The sequence below is a fragment of the Zalophus californianus genome, chromosome 14 (assembly GCF_009762305.2).
Source record: "Zalophus californianus isolate mZalCal1 chromosome 14, mZalCal1.pri.v2, whole genome shotgun sequence".
In the NCBI taxonomy this organism is placed as follows: Eukaryota; Metazoa; Chordata; class Mammalia; order Carnivora; family Otariidae; genus Zalophus; species Zalophus californianus.
Window position 1 is genome coordinate 1157390 of NC_045608.1, and position 23045 is coordinate 1180434.

Consider the following 23045-nt stretch of genomic DNA (forward strand, 5'->3'; position numbering starts at 1 on the left):
CCAGTGATAAGCCAATTCTTAGAAGCAACCAAGAATAAGTCATGTCTTGATTCTTTTTCATGTGAAAAGAGGATGTGCACCTCAACACCCTCGTTTCATGCCCCCTTCTCAGCACGGTCAGAAGGGAGGTCATTTTGCAGAAACACCGAAGTGTTCTGTCAAATTTCACCTGCAGGGACCCACCCAGTGCCCCTGACAAAGCACCCACAGCGCATCTGCCCACTCTGCAGACCCCAGATGATGGTGTAAGACAGGTGCTGGGGCCCAGTCCCTGCCCCACTGTCGCTTTTGTTCAGTGCTCAGCTGGTCTGGCAGCCAGCCCCAATGTGCCTACAGCTTGTGGGAGTCACTTCCATCGATTTTATAAAATTCTGCATTTCTTGCAAATAACTGCAGCTTCACTTCCCCCTGAATTTACGAAGAACTGCCCAACTGAGATGTTAGAACATCAGAAAGCCCAGATGCAGGGGGTCAGGGTGGTGTGGGTGCTAAGAACATGCGGGTTATGGGGGCTGTAGGGTGCTGAGGATGTAGGGGTTATGGGGGAGTGGGGCGCTGAGGATGCGGAAATTGGGAGTGATGTGGGGTGCTGACTGGGAATCAATTTTCTAAGCGTTCATGTCGTGGCGATTTCTGTTGCGCTATCAGCTCCATAACTTGGCTATTTGGACACTTAAACCCTCACGTGACAGAGACCCTGCTAGAGAGCCCGACCAAAGACCCCAGCCCAAGAACACAGAAGTGCCCGGCTATGGGCAGAAGTGGCGTACCTTGTGGTGAGGGTGGCGGTCACCCCGCTACTCGTCTCTGCTGTGGTTGGGGGGGGCGGGGGCGTGGTTCCAGGGGGCGGCGGGGCGGCGGTCCCCCCAGCAGGCAGGGTGCTGTAGTAGGCGGCCACGTCGACCCCCGGCGGGGGGGGTGCCAGGCAGTAGGTGCCGTCGGGCAACATGTAGTAGCTGTAGTACACGGCAGCCACGGTCGCTGTGGAAAGACACATGCAGTGTCACTCCGTCCGTCGCAACCACACTGTTTCTAGAGGTTTCTGATTCAAGGAAGGCCGCCCACGGGACAGGTGATCTGGAGGACGCGGGCAATGTGGGGACACACACCCGGGGACAACGCACCGCGAAGGGGCAGCAAACATGCCCACGAGAAGTCCGCTCTCGATGAGTGCGTGGCTGAGCGCTGGCAACCTTCCCTCGTGCGACACGCGTCTGCAGAGCCGTTTGCGCTCTGTAACCCCCCCGCCACACTCCCCCCCCCGATGCACAGCGGTGTATCTACCACATCCCCACGGACACAGCTCTGCTGTCACAGACAGTGACTCACGACAGCCTCCTACACAGTCCGGGTATACATGCAAGTGCCCGCAGGGCAGTGACCCATCATTCCAGTAATTAAAAGTCCTATACGCTTATTCATCTTTCTTTTTTTTTTTATGGAAAAATATTAAAACCAGCTAAATCATTTAAGATTCAATGATCCAATTAAGAATTTTATTTCTTATCCTGTGTGGATATGCAAATGGTTCTGACTGCATTGAGATTTAATTTCCTTTTTCTTGGAGAATGGTGAAAAGATCTTTCCAATTAAAGAACTTTATTTTGAGGGGCTCCTGGGTGGCTCAGTCGTTAAGCGTCTGCCTTCGGCTCAGGTCATGATCCCGGGGTCCTGGGATGGGGCCCCGCATTGGGCTCCCTGTTCGGTGGGAGCCTGCTTCTCCCCTGCCTGCCGTTCCCCCTGCTTGTGCTCTCTCTCCCTCTCAAATAAATTAAAAAAAAAAAAAAAAAAGGATTTTATTTTGATTTTCAATTAATTCACTTTTAAAAGAACATATATGAAGAGCGGGCGCTTCACCGTGACCCTGGTTCCCAGGGACGTGTGCTATGCAGGGAAATGGCGCTGCTAACGACTCACTCTTTGTTCACCGAGAGTGTGAGCTCCCAGCTTGTCCTCTCTTGATGTCACGCACCGACCGCAGTTACACGTTCACAACGACACCCTGAGCTTTCATAGACACGTGGCCCCAGATCCTGGTGGCGCGACCCTTGCCCAGCGTTCTCAATCACATCTCTGCAGGAAGGCGGGGCCCATCTAAAACCACCGGCTGGAGGCAGGGGCAAGCAGGGATGGCAGGAAAGGCACATTCACTCTGTAACCCAGCACGGAGCACACAGTGTTCATTGGACAGACGGACAGATGCAGTGGTTCCAATAGAAGCTTTTCCTAACCAAGCCAGGTGATCGCACACAAACCTAAGCCTCTGTCAAATCCAATGCAGTCCTTGCAAGAACGGAATGACAGGTCCCACCCACTTGCGACTTCAGGCAGTCAGGCTACCAGGGTCCCTCTTCTTAGCCCCCAGGCAGAACCACCCCACGGAGGAGGAGACAATGTGGCATTGGCGAGAACAGAGCATAACCGTGACCTGCCTCGGAGAACACCCGTGTGCAGCCCAGGGTCTCCAGGAGAGGGGACAGGACACATTTACTGTCTCGTCCAGAGTGTCACATCTCAGTGGAAGGACAGACACCAGCTCCTGTCCTGGACAGTCAGCCTCCTGCCTGAAAACAAGCCAAAGTACATTTTAAATCATAGCCGCAACCAGTGAGCCACGTGAACTCATAAAAATAGAACAGTTCACAAGTTTGGACTAACAGTGTAGGTTAGGCAATCGCAGTGTAACGCATTCTTCGTGCAACAGAAGTCAATAAATGGTTTTCAAAGCCGAGTACCATCGCTTTGAAGTACTTGTATGCAGATTAACCATCAGTCCATAGGGCTTTCCTGAACCGTCCATCGTGTTAAATTAAAAGTGTTAAAAACAGCGCTCCTGGCACGCGAGCAGATTAACTCGGGAATCCGCCCTCAGGACACGTGAAGACGCTGTTTAAGATAAAGCAGAAACTCTAAGAGCACAGCGGAGCTCACAAAAGGAGGCGGCTCGGTCTTCAGATAGGAAAATGAGAGCCCACCCGAACCCGAACGCGCCCTCGGCCTGGGCCGCCCCGGGGCCACAGCAGGGGGTCGAGCTGGGGCAGAGGCGCTGAGCCAGTGTCCCCAACAGACGCGCACAGGAGATCTGCTCTACCCTCTCGACATACACGCGGTGAGCCTTCCAGCAGAGTCTTCATCACACTTTGCAAATGTGAACAGGAATTTTGACAATCTCCATTTATCTAAAAATAATGCTGACAGCCACCCAACGTCACTGTCTAGTGAGATGTGGGGTGGCTCGCTGGCTGGCAGGCCTCCCGCTGTGGGATGCAGGCACCACGGCAGGTTTACCAAGTCCCCTTTCAGCTGGAGCCTCACTTTGAGGACTGCCAGGGATGAAAAGCCTTCACGGAGAGGGTCCCCAACTCTGGGGCCGGGGTATGACGGTGGCGGTGAACGGCAGCCCGACACCCACGCCTTGCCTGTCACATCACCTCTGGATCCCACTCCGGAGAAGAGCGCCTCACTCCCTCACTTCTGACGCCGGCACATCCTGCAGTGTCCTCCGCGTGACGCGTCCCCCCAGCTCCCAAAGTCTGACCGCCAGTACCTCCCCCATCCCAGGCCGAGTCCAGGGGGTCCTGCTCGTCTGAGGCACCGCCAGGTCCGAGGGCTCCACGTCTGAAGAGCAGCGGCGGGCAGCCCCCACAGCCCCCAGCCGATGGCAGGCACTTGCCCAGCATTTAATGAGCGAAGCCAGCGACACCAGCTGACAGCAAGGCCCGGGAGCCTTTCCTGACGCCTCGTGCTAAGGTACGCGGGCACACGGACTCACCCTATTACCTCTGAAGCCGTGAGCTTGACGTCACAGACCCTTTAAAACGGTCGTCAGAGTGCACACTTTTTTTGTATACACCACCCCCCCCAACTCAGAGATTCTCACGAACACCAAGTTTTGAGGATCCCTGGACCAGACTGCAGACAGGACATATAGACGTCTGGTGCTCCAAGACCAAGCTCCCGTAAGCTCACCATCACGCTGTCATGATAGGGTGCAGAGCCCCAGAGGGCTCCTACCGCGCTCTCTACCACTGGACGTCCGCAACATAACACACCTCAGCAGCCTTGCTGTCCTCATTTTAGGTTGAATGTCTGAGAGGCGAGTGAGTTTCACAGGACGTTGAATGCCAATGGCATTATTAGCATCATGAGCACCACCAATCTTACTCCAGATAAATCCAAGAAAGACGTCTCAATGGCAGATGTTTCCTAAGGGCAGACGTAGCTGTTATGAAAAGAATCCAGCTACTTCAGAGCGTAAGGCACATTCGGGAGCACCTGTTTCCCAGACTGCAGCTGCTTAGAGATGGACAGAACCACGTAACACGGGGGCAGATCAACACACCTGATCTCCTTCTACAACTGGCTTCCTGCAAAAATCAGAGCCAATTTACTGATATCTTATGTGGTCTTAATCTCATATAAACTTAACTCCCGGAAGAGAATCCTGGCGTCAAAAGGGTTCTTGGAGATGAGGGGGCTGGTGAGCAATCCCTTCTCTGTAAGCAGCAGTTCGGGGAAGACAACATGGGTCTGTATTGAGAATGAAAATGCCTTTACTGAGTGCCGTGGAACCAATCTATTTTACTCATACAAGACGTCTGGACGACGGAGCACGACTGGCGGAGCGGCTGCAAGCGGCGGCCATCACACGGCCCCTGGGCCTGCACTTCACCCCCACCAGCCCCGCCGCGCCGTCCAAGACCAGGTGAGCCGCCTGGCCCCCCCCCGGACCTGCAGACGGTCCTCCCCATGCACCCCAGGGACCTTCCTAGTGAGTTTAATGGCTTTAAATCCTCTTTGTGCTTGATGATTCCAGAATTCCTACCTTCAGCTCTGAGCTGAACTTGCACATTAACCACCCACTCCACACCCCCACTGGGACGTCTAATAAACAATTCATTCGGGTTGAGTCCAGATCAGGATCCCTGCCTCCTCCCCACACACCTGCTCTCTCAGGGGATGGCCGTGCCGTGCCTGCTGGTGGGTCAGCTGCACTGCACACTTCCTCCCAGACCCCTGCTCTACAGCTCCAGGAGCACTGCCTGGACCAGACAGAAGAGCAGCCCCCGCCTCCCGGAAACCCGATTTCTCCCCACCCAGGGCTCAGGCCACATTCCCTGCCCTCTGTCCCACCACTCCCCGGTTCTGCTCTCCTCGGGCCTCTGGCTTGGAGGGCCTCCCCAACAATGCCCACCGGCACGGTGACCTCCTCTCAGGCTCTCGGTTCCATGATTTTCCGCGACAGAAGGAACCTTGTTCACTGCTATTCCCACCATGGCACGAGCACAATGCCAATCTGCTCAGTGACTATGAGTTACACGCACGAGGATGAGACGTGGAATGGCAGTAGGCTTCTCTGCAGCAGCAAGGGCCACTAGAAAATGGTGGCCCAGAACTTCCAAAGCCCGAGAGACAGTATTCAACGCACAATTCTAGACCTGTCCAAACCACTTACCGCATGCGAGAGCAGAATCAGGGCACCTTAAAATATCTGTGTTCCTGTGTACCCCACCTGAGCGCATGCTAAACAAAGTACAGGAGTAAACATCACACACACCAGAGGAAGCTTAGGCAGTAACCTGGGGCATCAGCGAGAGGCTGGAGAACACTGGGCTGCAGGCTGAGAGCACGGCCTCTTCACAAAGGTGCAGGGGGAAGGCGCTCAGCAAACACAGCTGTGAACATCACCACAACGCAGACCGGAGCGTGCACGGCGCCTACCGTGCCCGCAGGTGACCGAGGCGTCCGAACGACGATGTGCTGGGGAGGCGGCCCAACACCCAGCTGCCTTGTAGATGCCAGGCTGGAGGTCACAGCAGCTCTGGCTGGCTGCCTACAGCACCCAACAGCTGGGGCTACTCTAACGCAGGGCGCAGGGCATAAAGACAGGCCCCAGACTTAGAGATTCAGGGCAGGAGACTGATAAGCCATTTCTGTATCGTTCTCTTTTGAATGTTGATGATTAATGAAGTAGAGATTTAAGTGTATCAGTTAAAGTTACAAAGTAACCAAAGTAAAGATGAAACACTTAAGGTAAGTAAAATCTGGGGTGTGAGAGAGCACAAGTGAGCTCAATTATCATCCATCACAGTGGGAACACAACAGAGAATCCAACCCAGGGTGGATAAATCCTGAAACAGCGCTACAGACCCATGACTTAGAGGGTAACCATCAAGAACTCAAAGACAAATGGTTAAAAGGAAATACTGTGAAACAATGTGTGTGTGGGGGGAAGGGGGGTTTGACCAATACTTCTCATAAAAAGCATTTATTACATGACTTGAAAGTGTATTACTTTGACTCAAGTAATTTTTAAAGTATCCTAATTACAATCAAAGAGATGACTAGTATCTGACCCTCCAGTGCCCCCTGAATGCCGGGGAAACAGCATCATTCCCGCTCCTCCTCAGTGTGTTACCGCGTGTGTCCATCCAGCCACTATTAATAAATACATCCTTGTAGGAATGAGGCGTCTAGGGGCTGGAGGCCCCGCAGTATCCATGACAGACCAGGCCTGTCCTCCTGCCGCTTCTGTACAGCAAGTGAGGGTATGAAGTAAACCAGACACTGAGAATGGCCAAGAGAATGTGAAACCCTGTGAGAAGGGCATGAACTAGGGAAGACCGTCAGCAAAGCCAGGGGAGGTCTGACTTGAGAGGGACTGTGTTTCACGCCAAGGAGGAGCCAGTGCAAAGGCCCTGTAGTCAGATCCCACTTAGCACATTTCAGGAACAGGAAGAGCAGACTGGGGGGCGGTGGAGGTGAGTTTCTGGAATCTCAATGGGATGGTTAACCACAAGGAGGTTCTGAGTAGAGAGGTGATGACACGGGGTTCAACTTCGGGATCACAATGGCTGCATGGGCTGCAGGAAGGCAGCACCAGGACCGAGGAGGCTGACAGTCAGCAGCTGAGACCACAAGTGGACCTGGCGAGGAATGCCAGATTTGGGACAGATCCTGAACGAGGTCCCCAAGGATGTATAGCGTGATTACACATGGGTGTGAGGGACGAGAAGACTCGTATGGCGCCTGCTGCTCTGGCCTGAACTGGGCGTGTGAGGGGAAATCGGGGGTCGTGCTGCAGATGCTGCGGATTCAAGACCTCCGCTGCCCAGCCCAGCAGTAATGGCAAGAAGGTGGGGAGGTCAGGGATGCAGACACAGATCTGTACCAAAAGGATGTGGGAACATTTCCTAAGAACACAAACAACAGCATACTTAAGAGCAGGGTTTTACCAAAACTGGTCTTTGATATAACTTTAAAGTCTAGAGAGCTTTCAGGGCACCTGGGTGGCTCAGTTGGTTAAGCGACTGCCTTCAGCTCAGGTCACGATCCTGGAGTCCCGGAATCGAGTCCCGCATCGGGCTCCTTGCTCAGCAGGGAGTCTGTTCTCCCTCGGACCCTCTTCCCTCTCGTGCTCTCTCTCTCTCATTCTCTCTCTCTCAAATAAATAAATAAAATCTTTAAAAAAAAAGTCTAGAGAGCTTTCATATAAAAAGTCAGTAAAACGAAGACATTTATATTCAAGGAAGGTCTCTCGCTAATTCTGGGATAGAGCATGGTTGGCAAATGTTTCCTACAAAGAGCCAGACAGTAAATTCATTACTGTTTGTGGACCAAGAGGCAAAATTGGGGGCATGATGTACTCAGAGAATAAGAAAAAGTAAATTCCCACACGTTTTTTAATTGATGAAGTTCCAAGTATGATAAAAATACCTGAGTGGTTTTTTTGGGAGAAGGCATACAGGTGTATAAATGGGAAGAATAACACTCTTCTCATGAAGAATGCCATTTCACCTAATTGGGGTTCAAAGTGGACTGTAAAGATTGGTCACACACGCGCAGGCCGCCCGCCTGGCAGCTTCCGTTCACCCTAGCTCTAACACCTCCCTCCCCTCCACAAACTGGAATGCTTGTTTCTGTTTTCCAAAAGTCACACTTTTCTGAAGAGCTTTTAGAAACGCCCTTCTAACCTCAGCAGTTAATAACTTCAAAAGTGTCCTTTTCCTTTTTTTTTTTAAGATTTTACTTACTTATTTGACAGAGAGAAACAGTGAAAGGGAACACAAGCAGGGGGAGTGGGAGAGGGAGGAGCAGGCTTCCCGCGGAGCAGGGAGCCCGATGCGGGGCTCGATCCCAGGACCCCGGGACCATGACCTGAGCCGAAGGCAGACGCTGAACGACTGAGCCCCCCAGGCGCCCTTCAAAACTACTTTCAAACACATGGAAAAGTCACAGGAAGTGCCATCTGTCCTCACCCCAACCACTATTTGGGTTTTCCCGTATTCCCTTCCATTCTGTGACCACACGTTCCAGGGTTTCTGAGACACGGGTGGATTCTTTGGAGAGGATGATGTGCACACCCCCAAACACTTGGGGGTCTGACCTCCGACTCAGGTTCACAGTCAGCCAATAAACACACAGAACGTGCAACGCTGTAGATAATTTCCCAAATCACAAGTGAGGTTCCTTTACCCCTATTTCACATTCAAGCTAAAGCTAGACTCCAGGGGGTGGGGAGGTGGGTGGAGAGAGCCACCGGCCAAAAGAACTTACTGCACACGCCCCGGGGGTGCGCAGAGCAGGACCGAGGCCGAGCTGCCTCTCCCGTGTAGTTAACAGCTGACAGACCGGCGTCAGAATAAGTAATTTTCATGGTGATTTCACCATGTAACATAAAACTCTACAAGACTACCTATTCTGTTGAAAAAAATCTTAATAAAGGTTTTATCAGCACCTAAAGATTCAGATCCTGAACACAGTATTAATCTCATCAGCAGTCTACTTGACTGGAGAAATTTTCCTCTGCCCACAGTGTAAAAAGTTATGCTCTCTTCACACTGAAGACCTTCACCCCAGGAGAGGTCAAATTATGGGAGTTCAAACACCAGGCACCAACAACACAATCCAATAGTGATCTCTAGTATTACCAAGTTCTGCATTTCTCTCATCCACTGGACGGTCCGCTTACCCCGTCCCCAAGACTTCCAGCTTCGCCTGGTGGACTTGGACGATTTCCACGAGTTCCTGAAGGGCCCCTGTGACCCCTGTTTCCTTCACGCAGGGTACTCATCTGCTGGCTCTCCATAATACAGAGTCTCGTATCACAGGGAAACCACAGTGAAGCCAACCAACAACCCCTACAATACTAAGTCCACACCTGTGTTTTTAAAGCAGCCTTTTTTTTAGCATAGTTGACACATAAAGTACATTAATTTCAGGTGTGCAACACAGTGATTCAACATAAGTTAACAGTTTTTACATAAAAGAGTATTACTGCCCTGCCTAACTCCCTAAATACTTGAAAGCATTTATCATTTGGATCATCCACACAGTGTCTGAATATGTTCAAACTTAATACTTGTTACCACAAAGTGCATCAGTCCCCTTTTATTTACTCCCTTATGACCTCCAGATGACCCAGTGTTAAAAAAATTCCCCAAATGAGGGGCACCTGGGTGGCTCAGTTGGTTAAGCATCTGCCTTTGGCTCAGGTCATGGTCCCAGGGTCCTGGGATGGAGCCCCGCGTTGGGCTCCCTGCTTGGTGGGGAGCCTGCTTCTCCCTCTCCCACTCCCCCCCGCCGCTTCTCCCTCTCCCACTCCCCGCCCCCGCTTCTCCCTCTCCCACTCCCCCCCTGCTTGCGCTCTCTCTCTCGCTGTCTATATTTCACATAAATAAAAATCTTAAAAAAAAATTCCCCAAACGAAAGGAGACTTGTCTCAGTCACCAAAGCCTTAGACTAGGAGTATCTGAACAGCTTCTGCAATGATGAAGAATGTCGTCTGTAAAGCTGGAAAACCACTCAAACCAGTCAGTTTTAACCCTATGAATACGGGACCCAGGGACTTCGGGCCAGTGTTTAAAAGCAATCGCTCTCTTTCTGGCAAATAAAACCTTCTAGAAAGGTCTATCTCTACCCATTACTTAAAGTCATCATCAGTGACCCTCACATAAAAAGTTTTGAGTTTTCAATACTGTATTAGGTTTGGAGGCGTGTTACATAAAAACAGGTTCCAGAGAGTTCTGGGTGAAGAAAGGGAGCGGCTCAAGTGTGCAACCTGAACTGCAGGGTGGAGAAGCCTGCAGACACGTGGGGAGGGCCTGTGGGGGCTCGCCGGCTCTGACACCTGCTCGGGGGCACTTTCCGTATCTCACAGGAGAGCCCAGAATGGGCTTTCCAGAGAAGGCTGCACTTGGAAAGGAAGACAAAGGATCTCAGAGGCGGCGGGGACAGTGTCAAGGAGGAAGGGCCTACAGCGTCGGACGAAAGGTTTGGACAGAGCCGCCAGCGTGAGCAGGAGACCACCAGGAAAGGGCGCAGAGCTATGCGGGCCACCAGAGCTGGGTAGCGACCACCGCAGCCTGCATGAAAACAGAACGCAAGCAAGCGTGGAGTTTTCAGAGCCACAGATGAATCTGGTGAGAGAAGAATTCCACGGAGCACAAAGGAAAGGAAAGCAAGCCATCCGTGAGCCGGACCGAGGCCGAGCTAAGCTGGGTCCTAACTGGGCTTGCCGCCTCCTTCTGTGCAGCGTGGGAGAGCTTGCGACGGTTTTTACATGTTTCAGTGGTCGGAAACAAACCAGAGCACTTCATGACACAAATGTTCGGATATTCCAGTTTGGGCGTCCCTGAAGCCTGGTCTGCTGGAGCCCGGCCACGCCCCCTCGTGGCCTCCTGTCTGCTTGCCGACCAGCTGCAAGAGCAGGGTGCACGGCCGTGCCAGAGATGGCGGGACCCGTGGCACAGGACCTGAAAAGTGACGGTGGGACCTTCATGGCAAGTCTGCACATCCCGCTGTTGCACCGAGAGAGCAGAGGCCCCAAGCCACACCTTTACAGAACCAGAACGTTTTAAACTCAAACGGACAGGGACGCCGGGGTGGCTCAGTGGGTGAAGTGTGTGCCTTCGGCTCAGGTCATGGTCCCAGGGTCCTGGGATCGAGTCCCGCATCGGGCTCCCTGCTCAGTGGGGAGTCTGCTTCTCCCTCTCCCACTGCCCTTCCCCCCCCCCAAATAAATAAAATCTCTTAAAAAAAACAACCCGCAACAGACAGAAGAGGTATGACTGAGAAAACCAGTCACTGATGCAGAAGGAGGTGGACAGAGATGGCTGGACCCACAGACTGAAGGCAAAAGAGAAACAGATTAAAACAAAAAAGAGAAAATGATACACACAGAAGAAAAAGATGATCCAAAAGAAGGAAACTGATGTCTTTTAAGCAGAGAAGCCAACAACTGGAATAGAAAAGATGATGAGAGAGAGACACACGACAGAAAACAGCCTCCAGGATGGAGGACAGAGAACTGAGCTCCAGGACAACGGGGGGGGGGGGGGGACTGCCTGGAGGTCACCAGGCGGCCAGCCAGTGAGCGCCAGCAACCCCCCCCCGCCGAGCTGCGAGGTAGAGGAGCTGCAGCCGGCCCCTTCCTCTTCACAGCAACGTATCCAAGTCCACGGCCCACCTGGCAGCGCCCCCGGGTTCCAGGCACTGGGCCTGCGTCCGGTTCTCTCCGCCAAGGCGCTTGCCGACATGACCGAGCTCCGAGAACGGTGTCCAGGAGAAATGAGTGAGAACCAAGCCGCTAACAACCCCACACGACTGGCTTCTCTGCCGCAGGAAGGACCGGGGCTGGACGCTAGCTTACGAAGATCTCGGAGAAGGAAGATACTCCCCAAGAACTTTATATCCAGACAAGCTCTCCTGTCTGCTTGTGGGAGGGGGGCACTTCTCAAGCACGTGAGAATGCGTGAACAGAACCCTCGCGACACGAGTCCATGAGACTTGAACGCACAGAGGCGCCCCGGTGAAAACCTAACCCTTGACGGAGGCCAACCCGACCAGGGGGCGTGGGCTATAGACACACCATCAGCATTACTCACACTCTCACAACACAAACACACTGCTTCCTAAAAATCAGGAGTTAGGGCGGGGGCAGGAAGGGATTTTAGGAGTATTTTAATTTCTTCCAGTTTCAGTTAATTAATGACATCTAAGATAAAAACAGAGCTTTAAAAAAATCTACAATCTCAATCTCTTTAGCATTCTCCTAATCTCCAGAACTGAATTGAGGTATGGAAAAAACTTTTATCTGAAGATCAGCAATTACTTTAATTTTTGATTATAGGTTCTTCTGTTAAATTGGAGTAAAATTAAAAAAGCTTACTTCCACTTTAACACAAATATCTCTATCTGTACATCCAACTTTCTAATCCCTGTTCTGCACAAAGCCCATCTCTGTATCCCCAGCCAGGAGCTTCCTGCCCTCCCCCCCAACTTCCATCAGGGTTTCCCACTGCGTCAGGGACGCTCCCCTCATAGTAAAAATGTCTATTTCTGGGTGGTGGAATCTTGGGTACTATTTTTACTTTCTTGCTTCTATTTCTCTTCACTTACAATAAAGGCATTTTTTTAAAAAAAGGGTTTAGAAGGTAAGTAAAGCACTTCAAGGTCATGATTTTGCAGAAAAAAAGAAATGCCATGAACAACAACAGCAAAATCACACTTAAAAACAGCAGAAGCAAGAAAATATCTAGTCTAGCCACACGGTAGTTTAATTTCACTTCAGCTATTTACAGAAAGAAACATTAAAAAAAACTAGGTTGGCATTTTATTTTTAAAAACCTGTCTGCTATATCAATGGCCAGTACTTCAGTATTACTGTTTCCTGCATAACTGTATTTATGACCCTCTTCGGCAAAAACTTAGAGCTAAATAGCAGGAAACAACCAAGTAACAGAAAATCACTGTCAAGCTGATAAAAGGAAGAAACTATTAGTTTTACGTCTGTATTTAAGAATCTTTTAAAAAAATTCTTTCAAAATAAAAACAGACGCTTTTCTTCTGAAGCTGCCTCTATCCAAGAAAATCTCTCATCAGCAAGAAGTCAATCACAAGGAATGGCCTGAGGTGATCCCTAATCACATGCTAAAGAAAGAGCGGGAAAGGCTGGGTGACCCCAGCTCTGACGGGCCCCAGCATCGCCAGGCTCTGGCGGGGAGCGGACAGACGGTCTTGAAACCGCGTGTTAACATCACAGGCCCGCCAGAGCTCCCTCGGGACCCTGCAGTAGTTTCACAGAGGCATGCCATCCCTCTCGTGCTTTCTCTGGGAAGGGGACAGTCAGCTACATGGTCCAAAAGGCACAGACACGCGGCGACGGAGCAGCCCCCCGCGGAGCCCCACTCCGCAGGTCGTCTCTCACCCGACCCGTTGGAGACGCTCCCCCCCCCCGCCCCCCGAGTCTGAATCCGACTTGAGGGCTTCCTCCTACACCTGCTCCTCCGCACCCGGCCCCACACCTGCGCGCGGCCAGCTGTCCCCTTGCCCTCTCCCGAGGGCACAGGGGCATCTCGCTCTCCCCCCAGCACTAGAAATCTGGCTTGTGCTGAGTACTGTGGCTGCGGGCGTGGACTGCAGGCATGTGCGCCCTCAGGTCTGGTGGATACACCGGAAATCGCACCGCAGGTCCCGCCGGAGCTGCTCTTCTTCAATCTCTACTGTTATGAAGAACTCAAGCTTGTTAACGTGAAATAACATTTTCAACAGCCCAGAAGCCTTGACTGTACCCAAGATTTGCAATTCTCGTGTTCTTGCGTGCCGGCCAGGGTGGGCCTCTCGACTGCAGCAGTCCTGTATCCTGCACGCGTGTGCTGCAGTCTGGCGCGAGGGCGACCCTGGCTCGCACTGTCCGGGGCTCGGGCTCTGAAGCCAGCAGGTACAATGCCATTTGGGGGAGCCGCGAGGGGAAGCCTTTACAAAAACTGCACGGCCACGTTTACCTCTCTGAATTACTCACACTGCGGCCTGTGTTTCTGCTGCACTTTTTTCCCCTATTTGACTATGAAAGCTGTTGGTGTGTGTTAGACACTTCTGCTCCCTCCATAATTTTACTTTTTCTACTAGAGCAATCTAATGTCATCTGTTGGCTTAAAGGACAGAATTCCTCACCGGCCCAAGTCTCCCCACTTTGCTGAGAGCTGTCCACGCGGCACCTTCAACCTGGAAGCCGCGGGGCTGCTGGGTAAAAGGCGGGGCTCATCCCCAGGTACTCCCCTCCCCACAGGCTGCCCCGGTGCCTTCCCCACCCGCTTCTGGTCGTGCATCTCGGGGCTCTCGTCTGCGCCCCCTTTGAAGGCGGCCCCGCTGTGTGTGCTGGGCAAGCTGCCAGCCTGGTGCACTGCACACCAGGGCCGTGAGGCTCCTCTCCAGCTCGCTGGGCCTGTTTCCCTGAACGGCACAGCTCTCCTCCGAAACAGTTTTTTCCAGTGAAACTACTGTAATTACACATTTAATTAGAATTTATACAAATCGGTGGAGGGCCAACTGCTTACAAGACCATGTGGAACCAGGGAGAACTGGGCGGAGAGCAGTCAAGTCACAGATGCCACCCAAACTCTGCTCCGGGGCGCCAGCACCCAGTCACTGCACAGCGTCCGGAAGGGAGGCGGCAGTCCCATGCGACTGGCCGATGGCCCACCTCATGTCCACGGTACGAGATGTTTCAGGTCCGCCGGTACCACTTCTAGGTCTGTTCTTAGCCCAAACTTTGTTTAAACCACCATGGCCTCAGGCCCCGACAGGTCTTCCCTTGTAACATTTCACTTACTACCTAATAGGACTCATTTCCCTTCCCTGGCCTCCTTTTCAACTTTCCATATTGTTCCCCACCCCCCCCCAAAGGTAACCATAGAATCTACCCGCAGGTGAAAACAAACATCTTTGAAAACCTGAATACAGGTGCTCACACGTGTTTGCGCTGGGCAAGTTCAAGCCCGGGGCTCTTCCTAGAAACTGGATTAGTGAGTCTAACCACCCAGGCCTCCTGCCTCACCCCACGAGCCTTAGACCCCGGACAGAAGCTGCTGTGGAGGCCCGGAGGCGGGTGCTCTCGGGGGGCTCTCATGGGGACGCTCACTCCCCACCAGGCACGGCCCCTCTCCCTCTGCACAGCCCAGCTTCAGAGGGCCCACGCTCAGGCGTCCACCCCCACACCCTGTCTGCTTCCCGCCCCGCTGCAGTCCAGCTTCTGTCCTCCCCACGTCAACGAAACAGCTCTCGCTTCTGGTAACGAGGGTTCTGCATGCAACCGGGACACCTCACAGCCCACCTCCCTAGCCTCTATGCAGCACTGACCACTGCTGAGCAGTCTCCGGAGAAGCTCTGGGACAGCCCGCTGCCCCCACGCCCGTGACCCCTTCCACAGGCATAGTGGAGACTGGATGCAGAGGAATGCCTACGAGCAGCACCTACTTGCCCACTGTTTTCTTGGACTGCCTTGTATTTTTACAAAATATGAACCCATTGCCAACATTTGTAAATTGAGATATTTCACCTAAACGTTTTAGATTTCTTGCTTCTCCGGAAAATCTGGACTCCGGTCCCTGCCTCTGGCATAGCCGCGATCCCCGCGTAAGCAGCCCCGGGTCCTGTCAGCACGGACTCTCTCCTCTCTGTTGGCTTAGACAGCTGAGCTGTGAGGCTGTAACATCAGGCTCGAGTCCCAGACGGCCTGTCATGCTCACACTGCGTGAGGCACAGTGGTCGCTAACTGGCGCCCCCTGCTGGAGCGCTTCCAGGGGAAGGTGGGCAGGGTCCAGGCGGGGAGTCACACTTGGTGCACTTGATGTTTGCCCAAGGAGGAACCGGCGTCAATGGGGCTCTGGGAGCCCGCAAGGAGCCTGAGTCACAGAGCAGCCACTGGGACTGCTGCACGGCAGGCGCCCCCGCTCCCCCCCGAGTGCTGCAGGGGCTGCAGACACACCGCCCACCACCACCCTCGATGCTTAATGGTACAAGCTCCAACATAGACAGAGTGAATGACGGGGTGATGGTGACCCTGCCCCCGAATTTCCTGTCTTCCGTGCAAGACAGTTCAATACCTTCACATCTAGTGGGTGCACACGGGCAAGGTGTTTAGCTTGCAGAAACTCGATGACAGGGCTGAAAAAGGAAAACAAGGGAAGCCGAGGGACAGCCCGCTCAGCCATGCTCCACGGTCACTCCCGACTCCTGTTCGCCTGTGTGGCCCTGCTGTCCACACAGCACTCCCGTCGTGAGCACTGCAAACCCCAGGTCCTTTAAGAGGCTTTTTCAGGGTACATGCATGGAGCTCCCTCAAGTCACTGACTTGTAAAGTCTGCAAACGTTACTTCGGCACGTCAGAGTCACATGCTGCCACGGGCCACACCAGGAGAAGGGCGCAGGGGGGCCTGGCTACTCTTTCTGACAGACGCTCGCATAATGAGCAGCCTACGTCTTAAAAGAGAATTATCTCCGACTGATCTTCCACCCTCTAATGGTGACGAGCTTTACGGACGGATCATCTGATCGGATCTGCAGGTGAAGGACAACAAATCCCTGCAGCCATCCTAAAGCCTCTGCTCTTATTCAACACTGAACTTCTGAGCAATTTTGAAAAGATCGGATAATGAGACTGAGATCAAATACCTTCAAATGATTACTTGAATAGAACCTCAAGATTTGCCTTCCATTAACAATCTTCTGGTAATTAAAAAGACAAAAGGCTAGCAAGCAGCCCGAACAGGTGGGAACTGTAACTAGCTGGGACTCTAAGGTGCACATCGCACGCCAGCTTGAGCTGTGTCCTTTGCAGGAAAGCAACCACGCAGACAGCACTGCAAGCCTGCCAGCGTCCGCGCTCCTTGGGCTTCGTAACAGAGCTTCGACTTTGGTTAGGGCCGCCGCATGCTGGACTCCAGACCCCCGTGCAGGCCAGGAGACCATGCAACACTGTCCTGTCTGTGCGGGTCAAAGGGAGGCACCAAGCACGGCTTCTTGGGTGGGGGGAAGAGGGGGTCTTCAGAGAAGGGCAAAGTCCCCAGGCACCTGCTTTCCTTCCCTACCCTTCTTGTTCATCCTTCCCGGAAGGCAGAGCTGATGCTGGACATGGAGCAGCCATTTGTCAGCATTAGGTGACAAACAAAAGGATGAGGCCTCATGCCGAGGATGGCTAACCATGAAGACCCAAGGGACTGAGTCCTCCCAGAACCTCTACCAGACGCGTGCTGCATGCACACTGTCGTGCTGCCCTGCTGGGTGAGCTCTGCAGTGGGCTGCAGGCCGGGAGGTGCACAGCGAGGTACTCACAGTCAGTGGTGTACTCCACCTGGGAGGGCTGCACGGTGCCATCTGCCGCAGGGGGGGTGGGGGCGGGGCTGTCGGCCTGGGCTTTACGGACCAGCACAGCAAGGGGGTGATCCGGGTCCACCACCTTCAAAGGCTGCAGACAGAGAGGATGCATGATCACACCGTTTCCCGGACCCTGAGTCATGGAGAACTCTTCTGTGGCCAAGGAGGCTCAACTTAAGGGCTCGGTGGACGTGCTTTAGGAAACCCGCATGCACACATAGAGGGCCTGAATGACTGTGGCCGTGCGTGAGCCCCAGAGAAAGCGAGGGGACAGATGGCTTCCATCCTCTGTAACCACTCGGGAAAGGAAGGAAGGTTGGGCAAGACTACACTGCCACCGACAGAAGTGTGAGCCACCAAGCAAACAATGAAAATGCAAAACAGACTTCGATGATGATCAAATAAGATACAGAAGAAATGGCTGCTTCAGGATTTCCCAAAACTAGACTAGCAGCAGTTCTGTTATAGCATAAAAAATACAGAAGATCAAAACCTTCATCAGCTCCTCCAGGCGGTTACACTTCTTGGAAGCAAAGAGAGACGGGTGCAGGTAACTCCCATCTCCTTCATCATCATCATCATCAGAGCTGACCCCCGACTCTGGAAAGCAAAAGTGTGTTTCAAGATTCTGGGGTGTGGGGAGAGACAGGGTACAGATACACGGTGGGAACCCAGAAGCAGACAAACACAGGGCTGCTGGGAACCGTGCGGTGGCCATCTGCCCGGGGAGCACCTCTGGGGAACGGCCCCCGGAGCGCTACTGCCCAACGCGCTCAGTGGAGAGCAGGGGACAGAGACAGGCGAGCGCCGCGGGCCCCGCCGGCACAGCCGTCCAGCGCTCACTAGCCTGGGGCCCCCACGCTTTAACACTTTTTAGAAAAAAGGCAAAAATCCTGATTGATGAAAGCCAGAATCAGAAAGGTAACCGATACTTTAAAAAACTAACTATGGAGAAAATGAGATCTATAAGCAAGGTTTGTACAAATGATTCTGAAAATCATGTTTCAGCTCAAGAGAAAAAAATTCAATGGCAGACATGTACAGACTGCTGTCCCTGCACATTTCTCAAAAGAGTTAACTGGCCTTTGTGGTAAGAATTCCCAATTTAGATATTTAATAAAAACAACAGTTTATGGTAGAGATGAATAAAAAAAGGGAGAGTAAAGCTGACCGCTCCATTTCTGTGCGCACATGCACGGCTGGGACCACCCCAGGAAACAGATTTACTCTTTTCTCCAGGAAACGTGAAACAGCCAAAACGAGAGGAAAAATTTCCAAACCAGATGATTATGTTCTGATAGCATCAATATTTAATTACATTTCACTATCTATGGAAATATTAATTAAGAATCTAGTGTATTTCCAAGATTTACTCAAGAAGCGCTTTACCCCATCTAATCAGCATGCCTTAGTGGGAGGGCGGCATGAACATTCTGGAAGTCCTGCAGTGCAGGCTCATCCCCTCCCAGAGGCTGCCCAGCACAGGCCCCGCGTCCACACAGTCTCACATACTCTTTTTCTCTTCATTTCTGTTTTCCGCCAGCACCGTGTAGCGTCCTTCTTTCATGGCTTTCTGGATGAATTTGTAGTAGGGGTTGAGGTAGTGATCAAAGCGTAGAAAGTCAAATTGAGAGTTTCGGGCCTGCTTGGCTTTCAGCATTATTTCAAACTGTGCTCCCTGTTTGCACACGAAATTGGCTGTGCGCTCAATGATAGCATGCATTTTGGCTGTTGGTGGCTATGAAAAAACATACATATTCACGTGATCAATTTTTCCTCTTTTTTCACTGGCCACATGACTTAAAACACACACACAAAAACTGGTTTTACTGTCGATTATATGAAATAAGAGACGTTTCAAGGGGCACCTGGATGGCTCGGTTAAGCGGCCGGCTCAGGCTGTGATCTCGGGGTCATGAGGCTGAGCCCCACGTTGGGCTCTGCGCTCAGCGGGGAGTTTGCTTGTCCCTTTCTCTCTGTTCCTCCCCCGACTCGCGCTCTCTCTAATAAAATCTTAAAAAAAAGGAGAGAGAGAGACACTTCAGGCAGAAGAGCCCAGTTTGAACAGCCCTGGTCCCACGACACTTTGGTCTATTTCTGGATTCTGCAGCACTTCATGGGGAGAAAACTCACGGACCGAGGCAGGCCACTCCAGCTTTGCGCAGAACTGACCCGAGGCAATCGTTTTTACACCAAGTCACTGTACCTCCACAGTGACCGGGTTCTGTGATGGGGTTGGAGGCTGTGAACCCTCCGAAGCCGTATGCAAATTATGTACACATGCATGTTTCTAGGGAGGGGGTACACGTTCACCTAGTTTCTCAAGTGTCTACACATCACTCCTCTTTCCTTCTTAGCTGGGACTAGATTTTATAGCTTGGAAAACGGCCTTTTTGGACATGTGAGGAAAGCCCCACGCTTTCACCTGCTCCCGTACCTAACCCACCCCCACGGTACAGGGGTGTGGTCTGGCCAGAATGGGGAGGGCCTTACCCACAAGAACAGAGCGCACCATCTTGCTGCCTCCAAGTGAGGAGGTTACCACTAGGAATCAGACCCTGCCGGCGCTGCTAAGTTACTTCTACCACATGGCACGCTTGGCATTTCCCACCCACAAATGGAGCTCGTCAGACCAGACGCTGAAAGCCATACTCCAAAAATACTTTTAATAATAACGAAGAGATTAACACTTGGAAATTACATGCAAATAATGTGGGAAATTATTCATTAAAAATGGGCAGTTAACTATTCAAGATGCTTTCTGTAATTCCAGAACCACATCCTTCATAAAACATAAATGCCTTAACTCTCAAATTTGATTCCTGAAGTAATGAAGTCCTTCACACTTAAACAGAATAAGTACCTACAATTAAAGTTATTTACTGATTCCAAAATAAACTAGATTCCATGTCAAAGGCCCACTGTGCCTGGAGTATGGATCCTGAGGCAGATTTTCAATGGCTTGGGTGAACAGCATGATTAATCTTTGAAACTGTGTTCCACGCACACGTCAATCATTAACAGTGAATTCAGAATAGTGATCTTGAAAGGAAGCTACAATCACCTCCATGGAGAGGTATTCTCTGCTGACCAAACTAACCTGCTGTTTTAAAATCTCCTAAAAGCAGGCCTATTTATGATACGACATCATGGTAAAAAGACAGTGGCCACAAAGCATGGTGAGAAACAGAGCACGTGGTGAGCATACTTCTGGACCTGCTCCCAGAGCAAGTGGATAATACACCAACACCTGGTGTGGAAAATCTTTGCTCTCTTTATCACACTATTTTTACATAGATCTTTTTCTATTTAATACCACGAGTATCCCTACTATGAAGTGGGATTTCAAGGACATATATACATATATGAGGTGTTACAAAGACTGATGATAAAAGGGGAAATACTTGTCTCACACGGGGAAACCTTCGGTTTAAGAAAGTGACTGAGCCCGGGGCGCCTGGGTGGCTCAGGTGGTTGAGCGACGGCCTTCGGCTCAGGTCATGAGCCTGGAGTCCCAGGATCGAGCCCCGCTCCCTGCTCGGCGGGGAGTCTGCTTCCCCCTCTGACCCTCCCCCCTCTCGTGCTATCTCATTCTCTCTCTCAAATAAATTAAATCTTAAAAAAAAAAGAAAGAAAGGAAGTGCCTGAGCCCCAGAAGGCAGGCTCACGCTTCCTCAGTCCCCCCAGATTACACTGACACAGCTCTAAAAACTGTGGGGTAGACAATGGGAAATGGGAGAATAGTATATGAGGTGAGAAAGCTCACGCCAGTGTCAGGTCTCCTAAGAGCTCTGGAAAATGCTGGAGCTCAGACCTAAAGCAGGGGGACCAGAACGGGGTGGCATGGGAATGGAAGGCAGAGTGAAAAGTGAGGAGCCCCCATAGCAGCTGGGCTGGCCCTCTCCTCTGCCTTGATCAGGGGAGGGAAAAATTAAATGCCCACTTCACTCACAGCCCAAAATAAGTATCACATCAAGTCACAATTCAATTGTAAAAAAAAAAAACCCAAAAAACTATAAATGCAATGGTAGGAAACAGGAAAATATTTTTAAAATCTTAGGGGGTGGGAAGGGACTTCAAAATAAAATTCAAAATCCTGGTGCTACAACGGGATCTGGTGATGCGTGTGATCTCCATTCTGCGGGGAAGACAAGGTGCCTGGAGAACACGCATGCATGGCACATGTGGGGCACGCTCACCACACGTGAACGGTGCTTAGAATCCCAAAGAAAAGGCACGAACACCACAGGATGCTTCCCACCCCCATCCCGTGGCAACAGAAGCCCTGAATTATTATGGCAATAACACTCTGATCTGAACACCAATCAGTCGGGCCTCAGTCTGAGGTGCAGAGCGCTGGAGCCGGGCCTGGGGCTGCAGGCCTGACCCTCACATGCCTCCCTTGGGGCAGCTGCTCTGGCCTCCCTAGACCTCCAGGTGCCCTGCGCACTCGGGCTGACAAGGGCATCTGCTCCCCAGGCACTGGTGCTGTGAGGCCTGGGAATGGGAGCCACTCACGGTGTGCGGTGCCTGGTACACAGCGTGCGGTCGGCACACGTCACCGCGGTGCTCCTACTCCAACAGACGGAAATGTTGCGCACCATGGCAATCCTGCACTGAACGCTTCCCTGCTCGTCCTCTGGTTCATAAAGTGTGTTCAAAGGAGCGTGTTTCCCTTAGAAATAACTTCTAACAGGGTCTGTGGGGCAGCAGCACTTCCAGTCCCTGTGGCTGGCCAGACTGATGCTCCCTCCACTTTCCCAGCGGTGCTCCAGATGTGGGGCACCAACACGACCCAGCACAAGCAGGCACAGAGCAGAGCACACCCAGAACCGGGACTGGGCACGTGTAGAGCTCAGGAGGTGACCAAGACGGGCACCCAGGTCCCTGAGAAGGTGGATGAAAACACAACGTTGGGACAAATGGCGCCAGGCCACATATCCAGGGAGAAACACAAAAAAACACAGAATCACTATGAAAAGCTAAAACAAATCTGTGAGGTCACTTTAGGGGCCCCGAGGGCTATGGAGCCAGGAGGGCCGCCATGGTGTCGTCGAGGATAGCACCAGCCTCGGCCCGTCTCGAGTACCTGCCAACATCGGCCTAACCGAGGGCCACGACTTCTAACTACTCCTTACTCTTCACACAAACCCCACAGACCCTATAATCATTGGGCTCTAATCCAAAAGCACAGTTTACACTCAAGAACTCTTGAGTGCCTGCTTTCTTTTTTTTTAAGATTTTATTTATTTGACAGAAAGAGACAGCGAAAGAGGGAACACAAGCAGGACAAGTGGGGGAGGGAGAAGCAGGCTCCCCAGTGAGCAGGGAGCCCGACGTGGGGCTTGATCCCAGGACCCTGGGATCATGACCTGAGCCAAAGACAGACGCTTAACGACTTGAGCCACCCAGGCACCCTGAGTGCCTGCTTTCTTTACCGAGTGAGGGCAGCCCCAGTGCATGGAGGCAGCACCCCCCAACCTACAGGCCGGAAGCCCCACTGCAAGCACCCCGTTTCACACCCCGCCCCCCCCCCCCGGGACATTGCAGTGCAAGTTGCAGACCATGAACTGCTGCCCCCAACTCCTGACACCAGGACGCAGGGAATCCTGTCTGGCAGGGCCCAACAGCACTCAGACGGTTTCCACAGAATCAAACCATTTCCTACTCAAGAGGCTGCTCTGCAATATCACAAGAAACTTTTTAACATTAAGAAAACAAATTACTATTCTGCTCTCCAACAGGTATCGACTATTTTTAGCTCCGGCAGACCATTAAACAGCTTAGTGATGCTTACTCTGGCTGAGAATACACAGCCATTAAATATTTTAACAGAAAGTAAACAACACAATAAAATCTATTATACTTCCATGTTTATATTTGCATAATAG

General features: G+C 52.0%; 1 protein-coding gene across 3 annotated transcripts in view; it reads right to left on the reverse strand.

Annotated features, from left to right (window-relative positions):
• Window positions 1-23045, reverse strand: part of LOC113912660 (splicing factor SWAP) — a 69198-nt gene that overhangs the window by 36346 nt on the left and 9807 nt on the right. For all 3 annotated transcript variants that reach the window (XR_003516918.2, XM_027576221.2, XM_027576222.2), the window contains exons 5-8: window positions 18667-18892; window positions 17648-17754; window positions 17113-17245; window positions 771-981 (exon numbers count right to left, since the gene is read on the reverse strand). Coding sequence is in view for 2 of the 3 variants with exons in the window: in XM_027576221.2 (XP_027432022.1) it covers window positions 771-981; window positions 17113-17245; window positions 17648-17754; window positions 18667-18892 (677 nt within the window). In the remaining variant the exon portion in view is untranslated. The remainder of the gene's footprint in view (window positions 1-770; window positions 982-17112; window positions 17246-17647; window positions 17755-18666; window positions 18893-23045) is intronic.